Here is a 20,649-nt window from a genome sequence, read left to right on the forward strand (position 1 = left end):
TTGCAAAGCCGAAGTCTGCTTTGACACTTGTAAAGTTATTTTTACTTCATTACCTTAAAAAAATGATGCAAGTGATTTGATAATAGCAAGGATATTTAAAAAACAAATTTTATTGTCTTCATTTTACTCTTGCATTGACCAAAACATTCCTGGGATTAACTGGTTATTCAGAAGAAGAAGAAAATACAGTCAGATCTTAAGTTTTACCTCCTACTGAATAAAGCACTACCTCTTGACAAATAATGAAGCCAGAAAAACCACTGAGTATAATTACAAAGAGAAAAATTGGCCCAAATGTGGACTGCCACATTACTCAAATTACCAAAAAAAAAAAAAAAAACAAACACACACACACACAACTCTACCTATCCACCTTCTGTCACTGTCTTTATAGGGATAATGGTCTTTAAACACTCAATAACATCATGGTATTTTCCAGTATAAATTATCAGAGTGTGTTGGAAGAGGATAGGATTTCCACTATAAAATATGGAGGTTAACTTTCTTCTAGAACTTGTAATGCTCATTTGATAAAGCTTCCAAGTCACCTCTTTGAAGCACATTGTATTTTGCAAGTATTGATAACAGAATTGCTACAATTGTTGCTGCTTGCTTTTGTCAGTTTCTGTATGTCTGGTTCTTCAACTAACCTCTGATGTAATGATGCTCCCCATTGACAATAAACCAAAAAAATCAAACTCACTGCCATTGTGTCAGATCTGACTCAGAGTGACCCCTCCTTGGGTTTCCGAGGCCGTATCACTACAGAAGTAGATTGCCCAATCCTCCTTCTGAGGAGTGGCTGGTGGGTTTAAACCACCAGCCTTCTGATTACCAGTCAAATGCCTTAAGCACTGTGCCACCAGAGCTTATTAATTCTAAGTCTCTTAAGTATCTTTTTAAGTACACACTGTCTAAAATAGTTTCTTAGATATACTGTTAGAACCCAAAGAGGACTGGTACTGAATCATGTTCTGAAGAGACTTCTGCTTCCTCTCTATTTCTTTCTTCTATCAGAAAACTCTTTTGTTAACTCAGTCCATAATCTTCATGTATATATTAAATCTCTTGGGGAAAGTAATGAGATGTAGACATACTGAGTGTGTTCAGTACAATGCCTTGAACTAACTTATTAACCATGTTGTAGCTGATATCTAAAGTTTTATTCATTGTCTGAAGACACCCATCAAACCGTAAATTCCCAAACTCCTTTAGCTTCTCTCTTTGACTTTTAAATAGCTATTTTTCTCATTTTTCCTTTAGGGGTCCAAGGCTCTGAAAATGATGATTGAACCATAGTTGTAAAAATGATACAGGCAGTAGTCACCCTAAACAAAAACTTCTTTTATTCCAAATAAGACAGGTATCTATCAGAGAACTAGATGAAAGAGTACATAATTCTTACTTTTTTATCCTATCTTTATAGTCTAAGGAGCCCCAGTGGCACAGTGGTTAAGAAGTTGCCTGCTAACCTAAAGGTCAACAGTTCAAACCTGCCAGTTGCTCCCTAGGAGAAAGATGTGGCAGTCCACTTCTGTACAATTTACAGCCTTAGAAAACCTATCAGGTAATAGGGTCACTATAGGGTCTATCCTATAGGGTTACTATGAGTCAGAATTGTCTTGACAGACTTTTTTTTTTTTTTTTTTTTAGTCTTCACAGTCTAGTGGTGAAACTTGAGATTGTTTTTAGAAAACCCAAGAAGTTTGCATGTACGTATAAATAACAATAAGAACACAAAGACTTTCACAAGTTAGCCAACGTTCAAAGACAGAAAAGAGAGGTTGTAGATTAAAATATAGACCATTGGAGCCACCCATTTTTCTCCGAAAAGTATATGGAATCCCTTCATACAATGCAGAGAGCACCACAATGTGAAAAGGAAACTGGATTCTCAAAGATCTTTATGGAAAATGAAGATTCCAAGAACTTTTCACTTGACAGATCCCACACTATCCTGATCCCACACTAAAACCTCTCTTTCCAAATCCCACAGTGAACACCAAAAAACCACATTCTTCACCATACACTTCCATATACACACACAAACCACCAAAATGGAACCTCAAGAAATCGTTCACAGAAAACTCATATCCCAGATACACTTTTTAAACATTTTAGCTTTTTGGACAACCTGACAAATTAGCATTTTCTTTTCAGTTTCAGAAAATTGTGTGCAGAAGCTTTTCGGACTCTAGGAATAAAAGAAACCATTACTGAGTACATGTAGTCAGTGTCTACACAGAATCTCCTCTACTCTTTGGAATGACTTTACTAGCTTGTCTGAACCAACACTATTGACTGCCATCCTTCTTACTTGTGCTGGTAGAATGCTGGGTCTCTTCGTCATCATAATGCTCATGGTGAACGAGAGGAGGCTGTGGTTCCTGGGTCCAATTTTCTCCATGAGCACTGGTGCCACTTCTGTCCACATCTGTCGCAATGATGGTTACATACACTGTGACTTTTTATCAACCAACCTTTAACGTTTCTGTTCTTCCATTAAAGCACATGCTATTTAACAGTTCTACACCTAAATAGTACTTCTACTATTCTCAATAATTTTGAGTGACATCAGTAATGTGTTCCAAGAGAAAACCAATGATTGTTACTACACTATAATTATACATTTTTTTCAAGAGCAGCATCTTAAATCATTGTATCCATTTTTATAACAAAACAACATAAAACACTTTGTCATATGATTGATAAATGGCCCCTGAGTGTCTAATGAAAGCTCACTAAGAATCTGTGATGAGACATTAACTGAATTTCCCATTATGTTCTGATGACTGACCTTTGCGGCATCACATGCTCTGAGGAAAAATACCTTTAATGAAGTATGAATAACCCATTACCAGTCATTGCTGTAGTTGTCTGAAGCTGTGTTTCTGGATGTGAAAGGCCTGGACTCCATTGGTTCCAATCCTCATTCTGTCTTGTGTAATGAAAGATCCGTGATGTGGTTGAAACTGTGGTGATGATTGAAGCAATTAGAACAATGTTATTTCTTCATCCTTCACCGCTTGATTTGCACATTTTCCCTTCTTTAGTTTATAGAATGAATCATCTATATCAGGTTGTATAGATGGTTGAGTGGAAATGGAGGGAAAGAAGAGAGTGTCTTCAGCTTGATTCAGCCACACTGTTAAGCATCTCAATGTCCTTTGCATTCTGTCACAGAATACCTCCGTTTTCAGAACATGAGATCTTCCACAGAAATCAGCCAAAGAAGCTGCAGCATGAGGAAGAACACTTTGCAAACACCAGCCCTCCACCAAGGATAATGAAAGATATCAGCATTTTGCCCATCCAAGCAGTCGGCAGTGGCCCTCCATCCTTGAAAGCTCAAGTAATTTGCATCACTGGCAAGCGTGCTACACGTAGATCCTCATATATCATACTGAAGAGGTAGACACCTGAAAGTTACACCATGATGGTCACTTTATTTGGTTAGTAACTGTGTTGTGGGAAAAACATCCAGAGCAACCGGAGTTTTCCTATAGATGATTCTGAGAAAGAACATCTACTTAGAACATGAAGGCATACATTTATGAATATTTCTCAAACACCCATGGTATTGTCATCAAATAAAAAACATATCATGAGTAAGTCATCTGTAGTCAATAAAAGAAAACAAGATACATACATTGTTGAAAAAGAGCACAACCACCACCATAGCAGCACACCACAAGAAAACAAAAAAAGAGGCATACATCCACCAGTGCCTGGTACTGTCACCTGAAACACTAGAGCTGGAGTAGGAGAGGCACCAGAGAGAAGGGTCATGGCCAAATCAGAATCAATGTCTTTTGTTAAAAGATTATTGACAAATCCACCCTGATTCTTTTCAACTTTATTTTGGTACCAAAATAATACTTTTTTTTTTTTTTTTTGAAACAGTAACACTATCAATTCTATTTCGCAAGTTAAGAAAATCTTGCTTAGCATCTTTAACCATATTTTCAATACCCATGAAAAAGTAGCAGTTATCATACCCCTCCATAAAAAAGAAGGCAGCCTGCTGAATTAATGTGCATAGGTGCCAAATTAGAAAATATGCCACAGAGGAAAACAACAACGGTTTTCCCCAGAGCTGGACCATCCAACTTATTTTCAAGTTGATCTATTTGGGTTGCCACCAATGAGAGTTTAGTATCTTAACTATCAAGTCAAGACTACACCTTTACTGATGGCCCCATCTGGAAGGAGGGGACACTTCTGAACCCAGGAGACAGCATAACAGTAAGGATAAAATGTGTTTGGTCATTTGCTTTTCTTTCTGAAGTTACTGAAAAGAGCTTCCTTTTCCCATAGATTATTCTCTATGGAGGGTCACTTCTAAGGAATAGACCACTTGAACGTTTTGATATAAAATAGCTAGTTTTTGCTGGTTCAGTGCCATTATGTTCAAATTACTTCAAGAGCTAAACTGTGTTTCTGGAATCTCTCCTGACCTCAGAAGGTGTTTATGGATGCTCCAAGAGTTCAGGTTTCATTGGCATAAATGGCACTACAGTCCATGACCAGAGAGAGGTCATGTAGCATCCAAAGGCTCACCTTCTCTAGGGAAGCAGAGCCATGATGGAGTCAGGTTCAGGATTCTCATCTCTGTTGCAAAGTCTTAAGTCATTATAGGTATGTGAAGGAAACTCAAACATCTGGCAGAATAACAGAACAAGCTTTGCATGTTTTCATTTTTAAAAGGACATTTTCCAGCTCAATTTCTATCCCTTTGTTCTCAGAAAAAGTAAAATAATTGTCACAATTCTGATACTATTAGGTAGTGGTGTCACTATTTGTTTTTAATAATTGGCACTGTTTTGTTAAAACTCAACTGTTATTGGGCCTCCCCTTCAATGTCTTTCTGTTACGTTAGTGTCCAACTCATCTATTAAAATCTTATTCCTTTGACCTCAACCAGGTTTTGATTAACTCAGACAATGTTTGAGTTCTGTTTCTATATTGTAAGCCTTTCTAGGGCCTTCTATGCCTTCAATTTAGGGTTATTTACATCTTTTAATCAATACTTTATTAATCACATTCTCCAACTCTGTTGTTCCAATGGATTGTGAGCTCCTTGAGGGAAAGGGTTCTGACACTTTTCATTTTTGTGTTCCCAGCACCTAGTATAGTAGGTACATAATGAACATATGTTGTAATATTTTGTCATTTTCTGACAAAGCTCAATAATTCAAAGTTTATTATAGTTGTTAAAAAGATAATCTGTAGCAGCAGACCATATAGGTAAATAAATAGGAAGAGTAAGATGCATTGGGGGTTTAAAAATATATTTTTTCCATTTCTTCTCCAAATATATTTTGGCTTCCATCTGAATAATTCTATTTCTTCCTCCATAACCTCATCAAATTATAGGACAACATTCATTTTTCATGTTAACTATTTCCCAAGATAGATACTTATTAGGTATCACTCAGATTAATCAGTAAGCCTTGCATAAATTGTTTGACTGTAATTGATTATTCTTACTGGTGCTGGAGATAAAATCTTCATCATCATCAATGCCTGATCCAGAATAACTGGGGGGTTTGTCTCTTTCGTCTTCATTGTCTTCATTTGGCTCCCAGCCTGCTGACATGGTATTTGAATCCGTACCTGTTGTGGTGACTTGCATTAGTGGCTGAGCTGGATGCCAAACAACCCATTCGACAAAGGAAGAAAATCAAGCACAGAGGCATAATGGACTGTCCGAGGTTACAAGAAAAAAGAGACAAAAAACCCCAAACTTCCATGTCTCGTTCTTTGGAGCCATGTATTTACAACTGAACATTCTCTTTAAAGAAGCTAAAAACGTAAGTATGGACACAACCTCACCAAGGGAGAAAAGAAAAAGCCAATGAAAATTCCCCATGGTTTCATATGTATTTATTAACTCACTAAACATATGTCTTTATAACTAGGATGACAAGAATTGAGTGGAAACTTTCACATGTGCCTATTTGCTTCGATTAGTCGCCTTCAGAAAAACCTTGGACTGTAATCTTATGTTGATCATTTCCCAAATCTCACAGTTATATGTCCCGTGTGCTAATTCATTTCTCGAACCTCTCTGGTATCAGATCACTATAGCTCTGAGTATAAATGAAAGCTACACTGGAGTTCCAAATAATACTTTAGCCTAGAGCAAAAAGGCTAGTCAATGGAGAAATCATTCATGGTATTTACTAGTCAACCAAAAGGATTGCCTACAGTGAACTATAGTTGACACTTCGGGAAATGCTCAAATTTCCCTTTCGGATGCAGTTACAGAAAAGAAAATGGAAAGCCTTCACCTCTTCTCAGTGATTATCGCAGAAAGCTCTTTACTGCAAAGGGTTTCATTCATTTTGAGGGGAATTCAGGCGTCTTTTGGCTTTGAATACAATTAGTGGCTACTTCAATACTAGTTCCATTGATGGAGGTTCTCTATATTTTGTAGAGTTAGCTATACAACTTTATTTTTTCATGAAAAGTCTAGAAATGTTTATGACTTAGATTATTTTAGAAGATATATGAACAATCATTTAGAGTTAAAAGTTTGTTCTGTCATCAAGAAAGATTTGCTTCCTTTTCAGTTTTCATATTAGCCTCCTTCTAAGCTATATTGAAAGAGCTCTGGTGGTGTAGTGGTTAAGGTGTTTGGCTGCTAACCAAAAGGTCGGTGGTTTGAACCTACCACCTTCTCTGTGGAGGACAGATAAGGCAGTCTGCTTCCGTAAAGATTTACAGCCTTGGAAACCCAGTGGGGGCCACTAGGAGTTAAAATTGACTCAATGGCAGTGAGTTTGGTTTTTGGTTTAAGCCATATAGAGGCGCTGTGATGGCACTATGGTTAAAGCATTGGGCTTCTAATCAAAAGGTCGGTGGTTTGAACCCACCAGTTGCTCTGCAGGAAAAAAGACAAAGGTGTCTGCTTCTGCAAATATTTACAACTTTCAAAATCCTATGTAGCAATTTTACTCTGTCCTAAAGTGTTGCTATGAATCAGAATGGACTCAGTGGCAGTGTTTTGTTTTTTTTTTTAAGCTATATTAATTCTATAGACTAGAAAGAAGAAATTTGCTTGTTAATACAAAACCAAACATACAGATCCCAGAGCTCATGTCCTTCTAAAATCATCACATAGACTTGTGAGACCAGAAGTGACTTTAGGCTTTGACAATATTCCCAGAGGTCAATCAGAATGATTGAAGACTGTCAAGAAACCATATGAAGTGAGACATTCATAACTCATTACCATCCATTTTGGTTGTTGTGTGGAGATGATTCTCGGAATGTGATGGTTGAAACCACCATGAAAACCAGTCCTTGACTTCTTGCCTCTTGGTTGTTGTTTCAGGAGTTGTGCCACTAGTGCTGGTCAAAGCTGTTGTAACCATGATTGAATTGATTGTTGAAAGGTTAATTATCAGTTCCTAAGGAATAGCAGTGTATATACTCTTACACTTTCACTACTCAAGAGCATTATCTATACTTGATAAGGATGGTGGAAAGAAAGAAAAAGCAAAGAAGTATCTTTTTTTCCCTCCAGTGGCCAAATCTGGAGTTCATAGAATATCAGAGATGGAAGGATTTTTTGTATCATCTGGTTCATGCTCCTCATTTTAAAGATGAAAACTTGTGTTGGACAGGTCTTCGGACTTGAAGTTAGAAGGCTAATTAACAACAGAAAGGTCTCAAGGAGGGCTTGAGACCTGTGTTTAGATTTTTAAAAAGCTCTAATATAAAAGAGGGATTAAAATTTTTGTCTCTGTTCTCAAGAGGTCAACCTATGAACCATGGGGGAGAATTTCACAGAGACAGATATTCTTACCAATATTGGATTTACAAAGTAATAATGTTAGCTATCCAATGATGAGTTTCTTTATAAAGTATTATGTTCCTACCACCAATAGGCACTGGATAATCACTTTGAAGTGAAGTTGTGTTACATAATCAGAAGGTTTGATTGAACCAGATCATTTAAGATTCTCTCCAAATCTGAGAGTCTATGATTCTAAAACCCAGGTTTCCAGAATCCTAGCCCTTGGATCTTCTACACAATCTCTCTTGGCCAACCAATATCATTCTCCTATAATTTAGGATATGATATTTCTGCTAGCAATAACAGACACATAATCCCAACAGTTCCAAACATAAGAAGAATGACATGCAAAGTAGAAAATTTATAAAAGATGCCTTTCCACTTTTCTCCATTTAGGGCCTCAATCTTGTACCAACCTTACCCATGGTCATGTTTTTATATCATCACTATATTTTGTAAAGCATAACAGAGCATTTTGAGTTCCTTCTTTAAAAAATAGAATAATCTGTCAGAAAGACAGAGATGAAGGGAACCAAGGGTCCCACTAATAAGACCAAAAGAAGAGAATTGGACATGAAACCAAAATTTGAAAACTTTCAAGACTGTCATTTTTGAAGCCATGATGTGCATCAGAAGGATATCAGATAAGAGAAGACCAAAAACTAAAATCAAGAGATTGAAACCATTATTAAACCCTCAAGTTAAAGAGTTAGGTTTAGTTTATCAAGATAGATTTCTTCAACCAAGAGAGCCCGGAAATGACCCAAGATGAAACACTGCCAAGAAGACTTTTGCCTCCACACCATTTGTTCTATAAAGATAAACAGTGTAAACATTTAAAAATACAGCATCACAATCTTTATTCTACAGCAATCTCTCTCTCATCTCCTCTCCTTCTCCCTCTCTCCCCATCACTATCTTAATCATTACAACACGGCAACCATAACATCAGCACAATTTTCCTTACAGTACAATGTATAGAAATAAAGGGTCTATTTCATTCAATGTTTGATAAGATAAGCAAACGTAATAGGCCATTGTTACTGCTCTTGTTCTGCAGAAGGAATGTCTAATTATTCTGAAATATGGTCATATCCTCTATTAATGAAAGTCAATAAATGAAGTGATACTTAGAATTGCCCATTATTACAGACCATGACGTTTTTCCCCTTTCAAAAGTTCCCAAGTCTAGTCACAATACAGTGCATGGATTTAGAGATAATATTCAACCATCCAGGGAATTTGTTAGAGGCCTAAATGCTAATGTCTAGGAGTAAGCCATCTCCTCAACTTGTTAGTTGAGGTCTGAAGTGTCCATGCCAGCATCCAGGGCCTACACTTCTTATCCATAGATTATCATTTCCATTTATTATTATTAACTTTGATAATTAAATCAACAGAAAGCAAAAGCATACATTTTCTAACAGACTTCTTTCTAGAGGACATATTGTGAATAAGTCTCAAAGTCAAAGCCTCTGAAGGAAAAATTATTCTGATTATATGCTCATGTTGCCAAAAGGAAAACAAGCAGGATAGTTAGGAGTGTCCACTCCTATTCCCAGACACACAGGCCTCTCTGGTAAATGAAATGGCACCCAACCCGTTCTCACCAAGATGGTGAAGGAGTGTCAGTCAACAACTTTGGCATAATAACGGGTGCCCTCCTCCTTCACAGTGAACAACCTGCCTTTCAGGACAACTGATAAGCAAAAGTTGTAACAGTTTACCTGTCGTTGCTGTTGTGACATCCTGAGTCTCAGGCTGTGAATTACCAAGCCAGGACCATAGCCAACTGTTTTGCTCCTGAGTTGTTGCGTGGTTGTCTGAGTGCACAGTTGCGGTAACTGGATCAATTATGAAAATATCATTTAGTGAGGTCCCACTGAAAAACCTTTACTCTCAGTTCTGTCTATATATAATGTCTGCATATATTCCATAGTGAATATAAGAGAAGAAAAATTGAGACCTGGTTTTATATTTCCAACCTTCTAAAGTCTCCCAGACTCAGGGTAATATCAGAAATGCATATTCTGTATGGATATAAGTTCAATGCTACTAATTTTTCAAACTGAGCCCCGTGAATATAGGCTAAGAACAAAATCAACCAGAAACTTCAACCTGTGATGAAAGAAATTTTCTATCTACTTGATTTGATGATTCAACAATCAATTAAATGTCTTAGACATAGCACTTCATAAGGTTGTTCACATTCATTTATCCTTAGAGTATTATTGGGAGTGATTGCCTGTATCTTTATGGTCTGTCCATCAGTATACTAGATAGATTATGGAGGAAACAGGTGTGTCAAATCTCCACCCATGCCAACCAACTTCAATTCAAGCTTTGTAATTGAACGGGAACTTTTAAAAGGGTGTGTGTTCAGAGTGGAATTCAGATAAAGCTTTATGGAGTGTCCATCTACTACTGTCTGTCACTGTCAACTTTAATTCAGAATGTGTATCAGGATAGAAATGAAACAGCCAAGTCAGAGAGATTATAAACTCTCTAATCAAATTATAGAAAGGATAATCAGTAAAATTTTGCAATTAATAATCTTACATCTGACTCTTCAGTTGGACTTGAGTCAAGAATGTTTTCCTATAGAGGCAGAATGGCAAAACTCATCAGGATAAATATCGGAACAAGTGGGGATTAAGAAAAAATCTTTTTGAGTCACGTATCCTTTTGAAAACCTGATATAAGTTATGGCCTCTCTCCTCAAAAAAGTGATACTACATATACACCCTCTCAAAATTTTGCACATAATTCCAGGAAGTTCTTGGATACCTTATGGATGGTCTCTGAAACTCCTGACACTCCATGAACCCCAGATTTTCAACCCCAGGTTAACTCAATATATGCCAAATATCAACAACCTGCCTAATATGTTCTATGCTGTAGAGAACACATTAGATAAGAATAGAGGGATAGGAGCCAATTTCACCCATGATGCCCCTGCCTCAACCTGAGTATCCCCTGGAAAATCTAGACACCTCCTTGTCACTTCAGAAACTTTATTGAAGATGCAAAGTTCCCATCACCTTCACCCTATAATGTACCAGGAAGAGACCAACAGAAAATAAACACAGGATAGAAACAGGCAATATTTCTGTCTTCCTGAAAGGAGTTGTGTGAAAGAGAAACATAGAAAAAGCTATTGCTTAGCTAGCAGAGTTTCTAAGTTTCCCCACCCAAGCAACCATTGTCAGACCAAGACTTTATACATATATACATACATACATACATACATATATATATATATATATATATGTATATATGTATATGTGTATATATATATTTGGTATATATATTCCTTTGACACCCAGAAGACAAGAAAGTAGAGCATTCCAAGCCTGGCATGAGCTTCTTGAATTAGTTTAGGTTTCTGGATCCCAAAGAGTTCCCGATCACTAATAGGAAAGAGGCTGATCACTGGTCTCCAGGTCAACTTTTCCAAGAATAACACTTATAATAAAAATCCCACTGGAAGTTAAAATCCACCCAGATGTTTCTTGTTGGCTTTCCCTATAGCCACCCACTAAGGATCCTTAAGGAATGAATGAGGCAGCTAAGCCAAAGGCGGGTTTCTATGTTCTCAGCCAGCAGTCCTCTTGACCTCTGCCCTCCTGTATGCATTAGCAAGGCTTTACATACTCCCTGTTATAAGTCTCAATTCTCAGCCAACAGTCAGATTTTGGGTTTACAATAGAGTTCCATGCGGGAAGTGTTAGTACTAACTCTCTGCAGCGTGCCCTATAGCACTTTTAAGTTTCCATCTGGCTGTTTTCTTTAACACCCTTCTTGGCCTGAATTGATCGATTTGGAGCCGCCATTGGCTTTCTTGAATCTTATAGCACTTCAAGAACTATTAGATTAGCCATGGACTCATCTCTGATGGCAAATTAGTCTCTCTCCTCCTTAACTACTTAAAAAAATTAGCTAAGTGTTCTGGAAGGGGGGAAGCACAATTCTTTTCTCAACCCAAATCCTGAATCACATTCTAATTAAATTTCATAGCACTCCTCTACCTTGATTTCTGAACTAGTATACAGCCTCCATGAAGGTAGGTCTTGATCAGTATTTACCAGTAACTACAATCTCTAATACCTAGAGCAGTGTCTGGCAAAGACACTATTGAATGGATGCATGCCTTACTAATCCTTATTTCTTTTAAAACTACTTTCCACTGGATCCCCAATATCTAGGATAGGCCTGCTATATAGTAGATCCTCAAAATACATTTATTGACTAGCTAACATAGACAGGAAAGGCACAGGCCCTAAAAGATGTGCTATGACTGCTGATATAATGCATCAATTGCTTTTCTAAAGTACATGGAAATACTTATAATTTTATATAAGCTATCTGTGGTTTGAATTTTAAATTCATCTAGTCCCAAAGATGTATTTTGTCAAGATTGTCTTCTTTCGTGGGAAATGGTACATTAAGAGTAGGCTTCTTCTGCTTCAAGGTGAGACCACTAAGTGTCATGTTTGCCCGACATCTGACAAAAACTGCATGTTCTAATAACGAGCATGTTTGCCAGGCTGCTTTTAAAAGGCAGGGAACTTAAAGAAGCAGCAGGTAGCCTACGGCGCTGCCTCACGGGTTTGCAGAAACTTCTCTCAAAAATGGTTGTCCACAGAGCTGCAACCAATGAGGTGACACAATGTCCAGGGAACCAATAATCCTAGAAAGCCTGGGCAATTTGAAAAGATCTGCTTTTTGAAATGCTTCAGGGGATTAGCAGGGAATGAGTGTAAACCCAGGCTTCTGCATATCATGTCCTCAGCAAGTTAAAACACCGTTGAGCAAGGAAACTTAACTCAGAGTGCTCTTGAGGTTTTCCCAGCTTCTGGGTGATACGAGGGTTAGAAAAGGGCCCCATCATGAGCACTCACAAACCCATAAATTTCCGCCACAGGCTTTGGAGGGCCAGAGTTCCACCCCTCAAGAGCTTTAGCCAGGAAAAGAGAAAATCCAGACCATACTAGGAAAGCAGCTCAAGATGCAGATGCCCATTTGAGTTTGAATAATCCTCCACAGAAGGAATGCAGCCAATGTGGAAATCTGTTTCAAAATAAACCAGAGGGAAAAAGAAGAGAAGAGAAGGAGACAAGAAGGAGATGTAAACACTTGTCAAGAAAACTGAAGCGCAATGGGCAAAACCTACAAAATGCAATACAGTGTTTACACATCTCCCCTCTTGTAGTTAAAAAGAATGAATAACCCACACAAACAGAATGAGTATTAAGAGCTTTCCCCAATAGGCTGGAATATAGAATTCTTAAGCTGATTTCATTTGACCTGATAAGCCCTCCAGATATGCTTACTTGAATCAAAGAGAAAAAAAAAATTGTTTAGTAAATCATGGCTCATGAGTACCATTGAATATTATGCAATTAATAACGTAAGTATAAACTATATGAAAATATATAGTTAAGTGAAAAAGGTAGCAGACGGAATGGTATGTATATTCTATCATCCCAGCTTTATGAAAACAATCTTTTACACACATAGATAAAAATATGAAGGAAATGTGGAAAATGGAAATAGCTTTTGTATCAGGCTTGTATTGCCACCATATACCTGGGGACAAGAGCAAAAGAGAAGCTCTTCTATAAACTTCCAATATAGCACTTCTTGTTCCAAGCTAAGAAAAATGGAGTTGTACACAGAAAAAAAAAAAAAAGTTGTAAGCTGTAGTCAGCAATTCATACAGAATACTATACCAAACAGTCCACCTCCCCAAGCGATGTCATCTATATTTAGAGACAGGAGAAAATCAACATATGAGTACATATCACTCAGGAAAGTCAGAGACGGTTTGCAAAGAAATGACTATTGGAAAATACAGTGATTCATGTTCCTTACTGGTAGTGGGCGTGTTCACTGTGTTGTCAGACACCCAAGGACTGGCTTGGTCTTGAGTCGGGTCTGCAGTTGGAAGGTGGGTGTGGAAGATGCTATAACCTCCTGAAGTACTTCTCTCACTGGATGATCCACTACTCACGTCATAGTCATTAGGGTTGCTGGGATAGATGTCTTCAGGGTTGGTTCTGTATTCTCCTTTCTGGGTATAGCGGGTCCCATCACGATTAACAATAGCTGAGAGAAAGAGAAAGAACATTCAGAACTTCACAGCTGACGTTTTCTGAGTATAGAAAACCCCCCAAAATAAAAGCCTAACTCACTGTCATCAAGTCAACATTAAGAGAGTGACTTCAAGAAAAACAGCACCTACATACCTATGTTGTGATAGGGTAGGCTGTGCATAAAAGGAGTGTATCCTCATAGCATTGGACCAGACAGGGGAAAAGAGGATATATTTGAGTCTCCAAGTTTGAATCCTAGCTCTGCCATTTACTAGCTGTGTAGCTCTGGACAAGATACCTCTCAGAGCTCATTTCTTCATTTGTAAAATGGAGATAATGATATTTTATTAATGGGGTTGTTTTAAACATGACATAGCACATTGTACATTAAGTGCTCAGCCCAGTATTCAGTAAATGGTAATTCTTCCTCTTGGTTCTCTGCTCTTCCTTCTTAAGTACATGTAAAATGTGCTGCTTTTCACTCCATCTCATGCCAGAAAAGATTTGAAATAGCATTGAAGAGGTTATTAGCATCAAAAGGGCAGATATATTTGCAAATCCATGAAGAATTGGATTTTCTTTCTAAGGGGCAAATTTCATCCATTTAAACAAACCTCTATCCCTGGCTAGGAAATCGGCATGTCTAAATATTGACAGAGCTGGAGCCCTTCTCCATGAAATTCAACCTTAAAATTAACAAGTAGAGAAGAAGATCAAAAGCTTTGGTTTGAACAAGCAAATGATTAGAATGGACAGGAGGAGAAAAAGCAAGGATGAATTTGTTCACTGTTCCTCTATAAAAGGATTTGCTGTCTTCCAGCTTAGTCCCTTCACTATACAAGTGTTCATTTAACTGAAATCATGTTCTGCCATATTGCAATGATGGAACCAAAGATTCCTCTTGTCCACCCATCTAGCTCGACCAAATAGAACTATTAATAAAACATGTTGTTGTTGTTGTTGTTTTGCCGTTGAGTCGGCCCCGACTCATAGTAACCCCTCCTTGGGTTTCCGAGGCAGTATCACTATGGAAGTAGGATTGCCCAACCTTCCTTCCGAGGGTGGCTGGTGGGTTTGAACCGCCAGCCTTCTGGTGAGCAGTCAGGTGCCTTAGGCACTATGCTACCAGAGCTCCTATTAATAAAACATAAATGCAACTAAATAAATAAATATTCCAAACTCTAAATCACCTTGAAAATCTCTGCTAATGCAGATCTGATAAAGAAATACTATTGATGACACTTACATGGGTCTGGACTTTGAATGAGATCCGTGGGGACCAAGGAAATGGGACGTTTATTGAGTATCTACTCTGGGCAAAACTTTATCTTGTTTATTTTGGACATGTTATTGGCAAAAATCAATGGCTAGAAGAGGATATCTATTACATTATTTGTAAAGTGGAAGGTCAGCAAAAGCAGGAAAACCCGCCATGACATGGATTGACATGGTGGCCAAAACAACAGGCTCAAGCATACGAATGTGATTGTGAGGATGGCATAGGATGGGGCAATGCTTTGTTCTGTCACGCATAAGGTCTTACACATGAGTGGGAGTCAACTGAATGGCAACTAACAACAACAACAACTTTGAGTCAGGCATGCACAGAACATATTATCTCTCAGTTTTCAGAACAATTCTCATATGCAGTTCCACTAAACATATGAGATAACCAAGGTTCAAAAACATTAAGGTTCTTCTGAGATCACTAGGTGTTGTTATGTGCCGTCAAGTCGGACCCGACTCATAGTGACCCCTCCTTGGGTTTCCGAGGCAGTATCACTACAGAAGTAGATTGCCCCATCTTCCTTCGAAGGAGTGGCTGGTGGGTTTCAACCGCCAGCCTTCTGGTTAGCAGTCAAGTGCCTTAGCCACTATGTTATCAGAGCTCCCAGGAGTAAGTAAATAAAAATTTCACATCAGGCCTGACATGGCACATCTCACACAGTAGCCATTGTGGTATGGAGCCTCTCCTTCCCTTTGCAAGACACAGACCAGGGACAGTACTTTCTATAACAGTGGGGGACTGAGTTTGTGTGGTCTGGGAAGATTCTCCTCTCTTTTCCATTACCAGCACAGTTACATCCACACTGAACAGGTCTGGCTCAGTGGCAGAAATCAGACCTTCTCAACACTGTGACACTTGTCAGACAAATGGACTCAGAGGCAGTGAGATCAGAGTTAACGGGTCTAAGTTTTAAGGTTCTGGTTGGGATTTTCTGTTTTCCAAAGTACCAGGTACATACTTCTATAGGCAACCCAGATGACTTTAGGAGAACCTGGTATAAATAATGTGGAAACACATACCAGGAAGCTTACACCCTTCATAATTACCTTTCAATACTCAGTTATATCAAACAGAAAAATCTTTGTTTGGGGCTGGAATGCTCCTACCCTTAACACTTATTAATCTTCCCTTTGTAAGAAAGAGCATGGTTTAGATTCAGAGCCTTTTCCAACTAGAATTTAAGGATGTTATTTAATTTTTCTAACATTTAAATTTACTTTTTAGGTTACCTTCTACTTATGACAAGTGATGTTGGTTTTCCATTTGCAATTTCTTGTCTAAAATAAATGTATTATGAGTAGAAAACACTGGGTAATTAAAAGAAAAATATCAAGTAAATGATAGTATTGCATACATGGATATGAAAAAAATGTGAAAGTGGTTTTCAAATGACTGAAATTTGAGGAACAAACTATTAGGGTAAAGTGGAGCACAGACTCAATATCCATAGCAGAGAAAGAGGAAGAGATACTGAATCACAGCTAACCATCTCAAATTTTAGGGAAAGATTGCTAGTCTATTAACATATAAAACATAGCAAATGCACTTGATCCCTTTCCCAAGAATGGGAAAGCTCAGTCAAGATTAGAAAAGATACTTACTTATGGTAATTGGTCCTTCAAAGGCATTGGGCAAGTCTGTGACTGATGTACAGTCTTCTTTGTCTTCTGGAGCTATGGGGTAGGAAAAAAAGGTATGAGAACTCCAAGAAATACAAGCAATGTTTATCCCCATTTCTATTAGTTAATTAGGATAGAGTTTTAGTATAACTTGTCCCAAATAACTTTCCTTTTCTGAAATTGGGTAAGTGTGCTAGGAACATCAATGATCTTTGTGTTTTCCATTTTAATTTAGCTTCATAAATTTCTGAAAACGTCCTGGTTCCCCTATCTGCCCTGACAAATTTATTCATTATATGTGTGTGTGTGTATACATATGTGTGTGTGTATACTTAAAATAAATAAGTAGTCTGGTATATCTGTAATACACACACACACACCAGGCACTGTGGGAGGGAAAGATATAATGCTGAATAAGATAAACATGACCCTTCTCTAATGAACCTTACATTAGAAAGGACTTTAAAATTGTATTATTATAAAAGTAATGTGGGGCACTGTAAAAATGAAACAATAAAGAAATGTATGAATTATAATGAGAAAATAACTTGTAATCCCAGAAACCCACAGAAGTAATGGAAAAACATGGCAGACACACCCAATCAAATGTTTATCAAGATGAACATCATGACAAGCTAAAGAGTAAAATTAAATAATTAGCAAAGAATTTACTTGATAGAAATATATATAGAAATAAATTAACTTTCAGCCTTTCATTAATGAATTATTTTTATTTATTCTTTTGAAGACAATAGTTAAATAAAAAAATAATTCATTAATAAAAGGTTAAAAGTTAATTTTTTTTTTTTTTTCTCTGTATTGACTACTTCTTAACATTTAGTTTCTGAGGTTGGCCACTTTGGGTCTAGGCACTCAGAAAATTTTCTGAGATACATTACCGGTAGTCCTCTCAGCAGCTCTGTGTGAAGCCCTCTGAGAATAAGCCCTGAGAGTTCAACCCTGTATGCTATCCCGTGGGATCCTAAAAGAAGACTTCATAGTATCCTAACCAACAATTCCATTCATGCCAAAATGCTCCATGCAGTCATTAGACTTTTTTGTGTTGTGCTCTAAAATCTCAGGGAGCTTTAAACTGGCTTTGCAGTTATGGTGGTTTCCATTTGTGCACTATACCTTTCACATAATGTGTGTCTAAATTTAAAATGGCAATTTACTTGATAAACTGGCTTCCCCCAGAGCTGCTTCTTGTGAAAAAGGATGGATAGAAGTATGTATGTATATAGGCAGATTGCTATCACAAGAAGGCTATTATCATAAGTGTTTTACGCATCCTGCCATTAATCATTAGCTGCTTACAACACTGGACCAAAAAGAAAGAAAGGAAGAACAAAGCAGATTTCACTTGCTCCCTGGTCCATGGGAGCATCCCTTCACACAGATAAAAAGGGTATCTTTTACTCGCCTGTTTCATTGGCTTCCTCATTTAGTTTCACTAAAACTAGCAGCTTTACATATTCAATTAGAGACCAACAGGTTTTAGGAAAAGCCATTCTTGCAAAAGTTGATCTAAAAGAATTCTCAGAAGGACAACACTTAAGAGAAAGGTCCCATCCTTGGTGAGGCCATCCCCAACATGCAATCCACATGAACCCTCGTCACTCCCCACACAACCATCACCATCACAGATCAGACTGCTCTCATTTCTTCTCCATACTTGACACACATGATATCTACAGTAATCATAACCTTGTTCATTTAATTTAATGGCTATTAATGGCACATCTCTCAGTTCCTCTCTCTAACACACCCCACCCCCACATAGTAATACCTAAACTTCACAAGATGGGTAACCTTATCTGTCTTGTCCAGCTCATTTATATGTGATGGGGTCAGAGAAGTATCCAACAATTGAATAAATTAAAAGGATGGGTGGGAGTACTAATATAATTAATTGGCTGAGTCCAATCTTCCAGTAAGCATATCTAAGATGTTGACTTACAAAGTGGTCTGCTAACATAAACATGTTCAGAGAGAGTTTAGATAAAGAATGGCAATACCATAAGAAATAATTCAGTGAAGTTACAGATATGCCAGACTACTTGTTTATTTTAAGCATCTACTCAAGACTTACATGCCAGACTATATAATTAAAAAAAAATGGGAGAAAAAAGAAGAATATATTCCTGTTCCTGCTTTTGAGGAATCTACAAAGTCATGGAGATCAATCATAACCAATACTTCTTTAGCTTTTTACAATTTTCAAAAAACTTCCCCAAGTTTTTCAGAAGTAGATCACCAGGCCTTTTTCCAAACATCTCTGAGTGGCCTCAAACCTCCAGCTTTTTGGTTAGCAGCCAAACATGTCAACCATTTGCACCATCCAGGGATTCTGTCAAGGTCAAGAGTCTTTCCAGTGAGATCATTTTCATGGAGCAGAAGGTTATCAAGGGCTTTCCTTTACTTAGTGCCCCTATCATCTGCCTCTGAACCAAGACATTTAGAATTTATTTCTCCTTAGACACATACTCTTCTCCCATTCCTTCACGTGTTTGTCTTGTTGCCTCAACAAGATTGCTAATGCTTTTAAGACAAGAAATGTGCCCCTGGTACTTTCCTTACTCAAGTCTGCCAACCATCACCAAATTCAAGCATAGCTGCAAGTAACAGTAGTGCCCTGGGAATCTCCAGGATTTAAGGTTTAATAGAATGGAGCACAACATGAAAACAACTAAGACAGTCTTCTTAATGATTAGAGCATTTGTTCAAAAGGACTCCTTTATGCTCCAATTCACCTTCACTTTTTAAAAAGCATCAAATCTGGCAAGCATACTAAGATGGATGGTGACCCAAATGTGCAATTCATACACTCACACTTCTATGTCAGATAACAGGGCCTCATTAGATAGGGTTTCACTCCATTTAATGAGCACTGCATCCTGGGAAAATTAGGGCTGGTGAGGCTTTCCTGAACCCAAGGAATTGTTAGAAAGACTGAGTTCAGGAGAGCTGTATTCTCAGAAACCTTGGCTCCACCCCACAAAACTGCCAACAGAAACAGTAATTATTCAGTCTGGCCAGTCTTCCAGTTCCATATACAAACGCATATTCCTCAATGCTTGATATATTCTAGGTATCCAATAAGTATCTGTTGAATAACTCAGAGAATGAATAAAGGAATGAATTCAGAATCCACCCCTAAATTCTACCTCAAAAGAGAATGAAGTGATGGTTGCACAGCATGACTGATGTCATTGAGTCTATTGAATTGTACATGCAAAAAATATTGAATGGAGAAATGTTGTATTCTTTATATTTTTACAAAAATGAAATTTTCCAAAAAAAAGGGAGGGGGAGAGAGAGAGAGACATTTCACATAAAGCAAACTTAAAAATTAATTCAGCACAGTCTTCTGTGATGTTAACATGGAGGTCACTGGGCTTAGCTGGGCCTTATGGCTGAGAGGTCAGGAAATGTAAATCGTGAAGGCTTTTCAAGTGCCTGCCATGTTTCAAAAAAATATTGCTGAAATTTTAAGCTTAGAGAAGCTATCTGCTAAGACCCAGCTGCTTTGGTACCTGTGGCTAGCTTATGAAAGGATCACACTACAGGGACCTGATCACCTGCTTGAAGTTATCAAGCTATGTCAAGGTCAAGAGTCTTTCCAGTGAGATCATTTTCATGGAGCAGAAGGTTATCAAGGGCTTTCCTTTACTTAGTGCCCCTATCATCTGCCTCTGAACCAAGACATTTAGAATTTATTTCTCCTTAGACACATACTCTTCTCCCATTCCTTCACGTGTTTGTCTTGTTGCCTCAACAAGATTGCTAATGCTTTTAAGACAAGAAATGTGCCCCTGGTACTTTCCTTACTCAAGTCTGCCT

General features: G+C 37.8%; 1 protein-coding gene across 1 annotated transcript in view; it reads right to left on the reverse strand.

Moving 5' to 3' along the window:
• The window catches only part of CD44 (CD44 molecule (Indian blood group)), a 108,656-nt gene that overhangs the window by 31,055 nt on the left and 56,952 nt on the right, over nucleotides 1-20,649 (reverse strand). The window contains exons 4-10 of the mRNA XM_042781305.1: nucleotides 16,789-16,860; nucleotides 13,679-13,912; nucleotides 9,532-9,648; nucleotides 7,238-7,366; nucleotides 5,491-5,616; nucleotides 2,859-2,972; nucleotides 2,318-2,434 (exon numbers count right to left, since the gene is read on the reverse strand). Of these exons, the coding sequence (XP_042637239.1) occupies nucleotides 2,318-2,434; nucleotides 2,859-2,972; nucleotides 5,491-5,616; nucleotides 7,238-7,366; nucleotides 9,532-9,648; nucleotides 13,679-13,912; nucleotides 16,789-16,860 (909 nt within the window). The remainder of the gene's footprint in view (nucleotides 1-2,317; nucleotides 2,435-2,858; nucleotides 2,973-5,490; nucleotides 5,617-7,237; nucleotides 7,367-9,531; nucleotides 9,649-13,678; nucleotides 13,913-16,788; nucleotides 16,861-20,649) is intronic.

The sequence above is a fragment of the Orycteropus afer genome, unplaced genomic scaffold, assembly GCF_000298275.1.
Source record: "Orycteropus afer afer isolate SDZICR_OR568_19922 unplaced genomic scaffold, OryAfe1.0 scaffold00103, whole genome shotgun sequence".
Lineage (NCBI taxonomy): Eukaryota > Metazoa > Chordata > Mammalia > Tubulidentata > Orycteropodidae > Orycteropus > Orycteropus afer.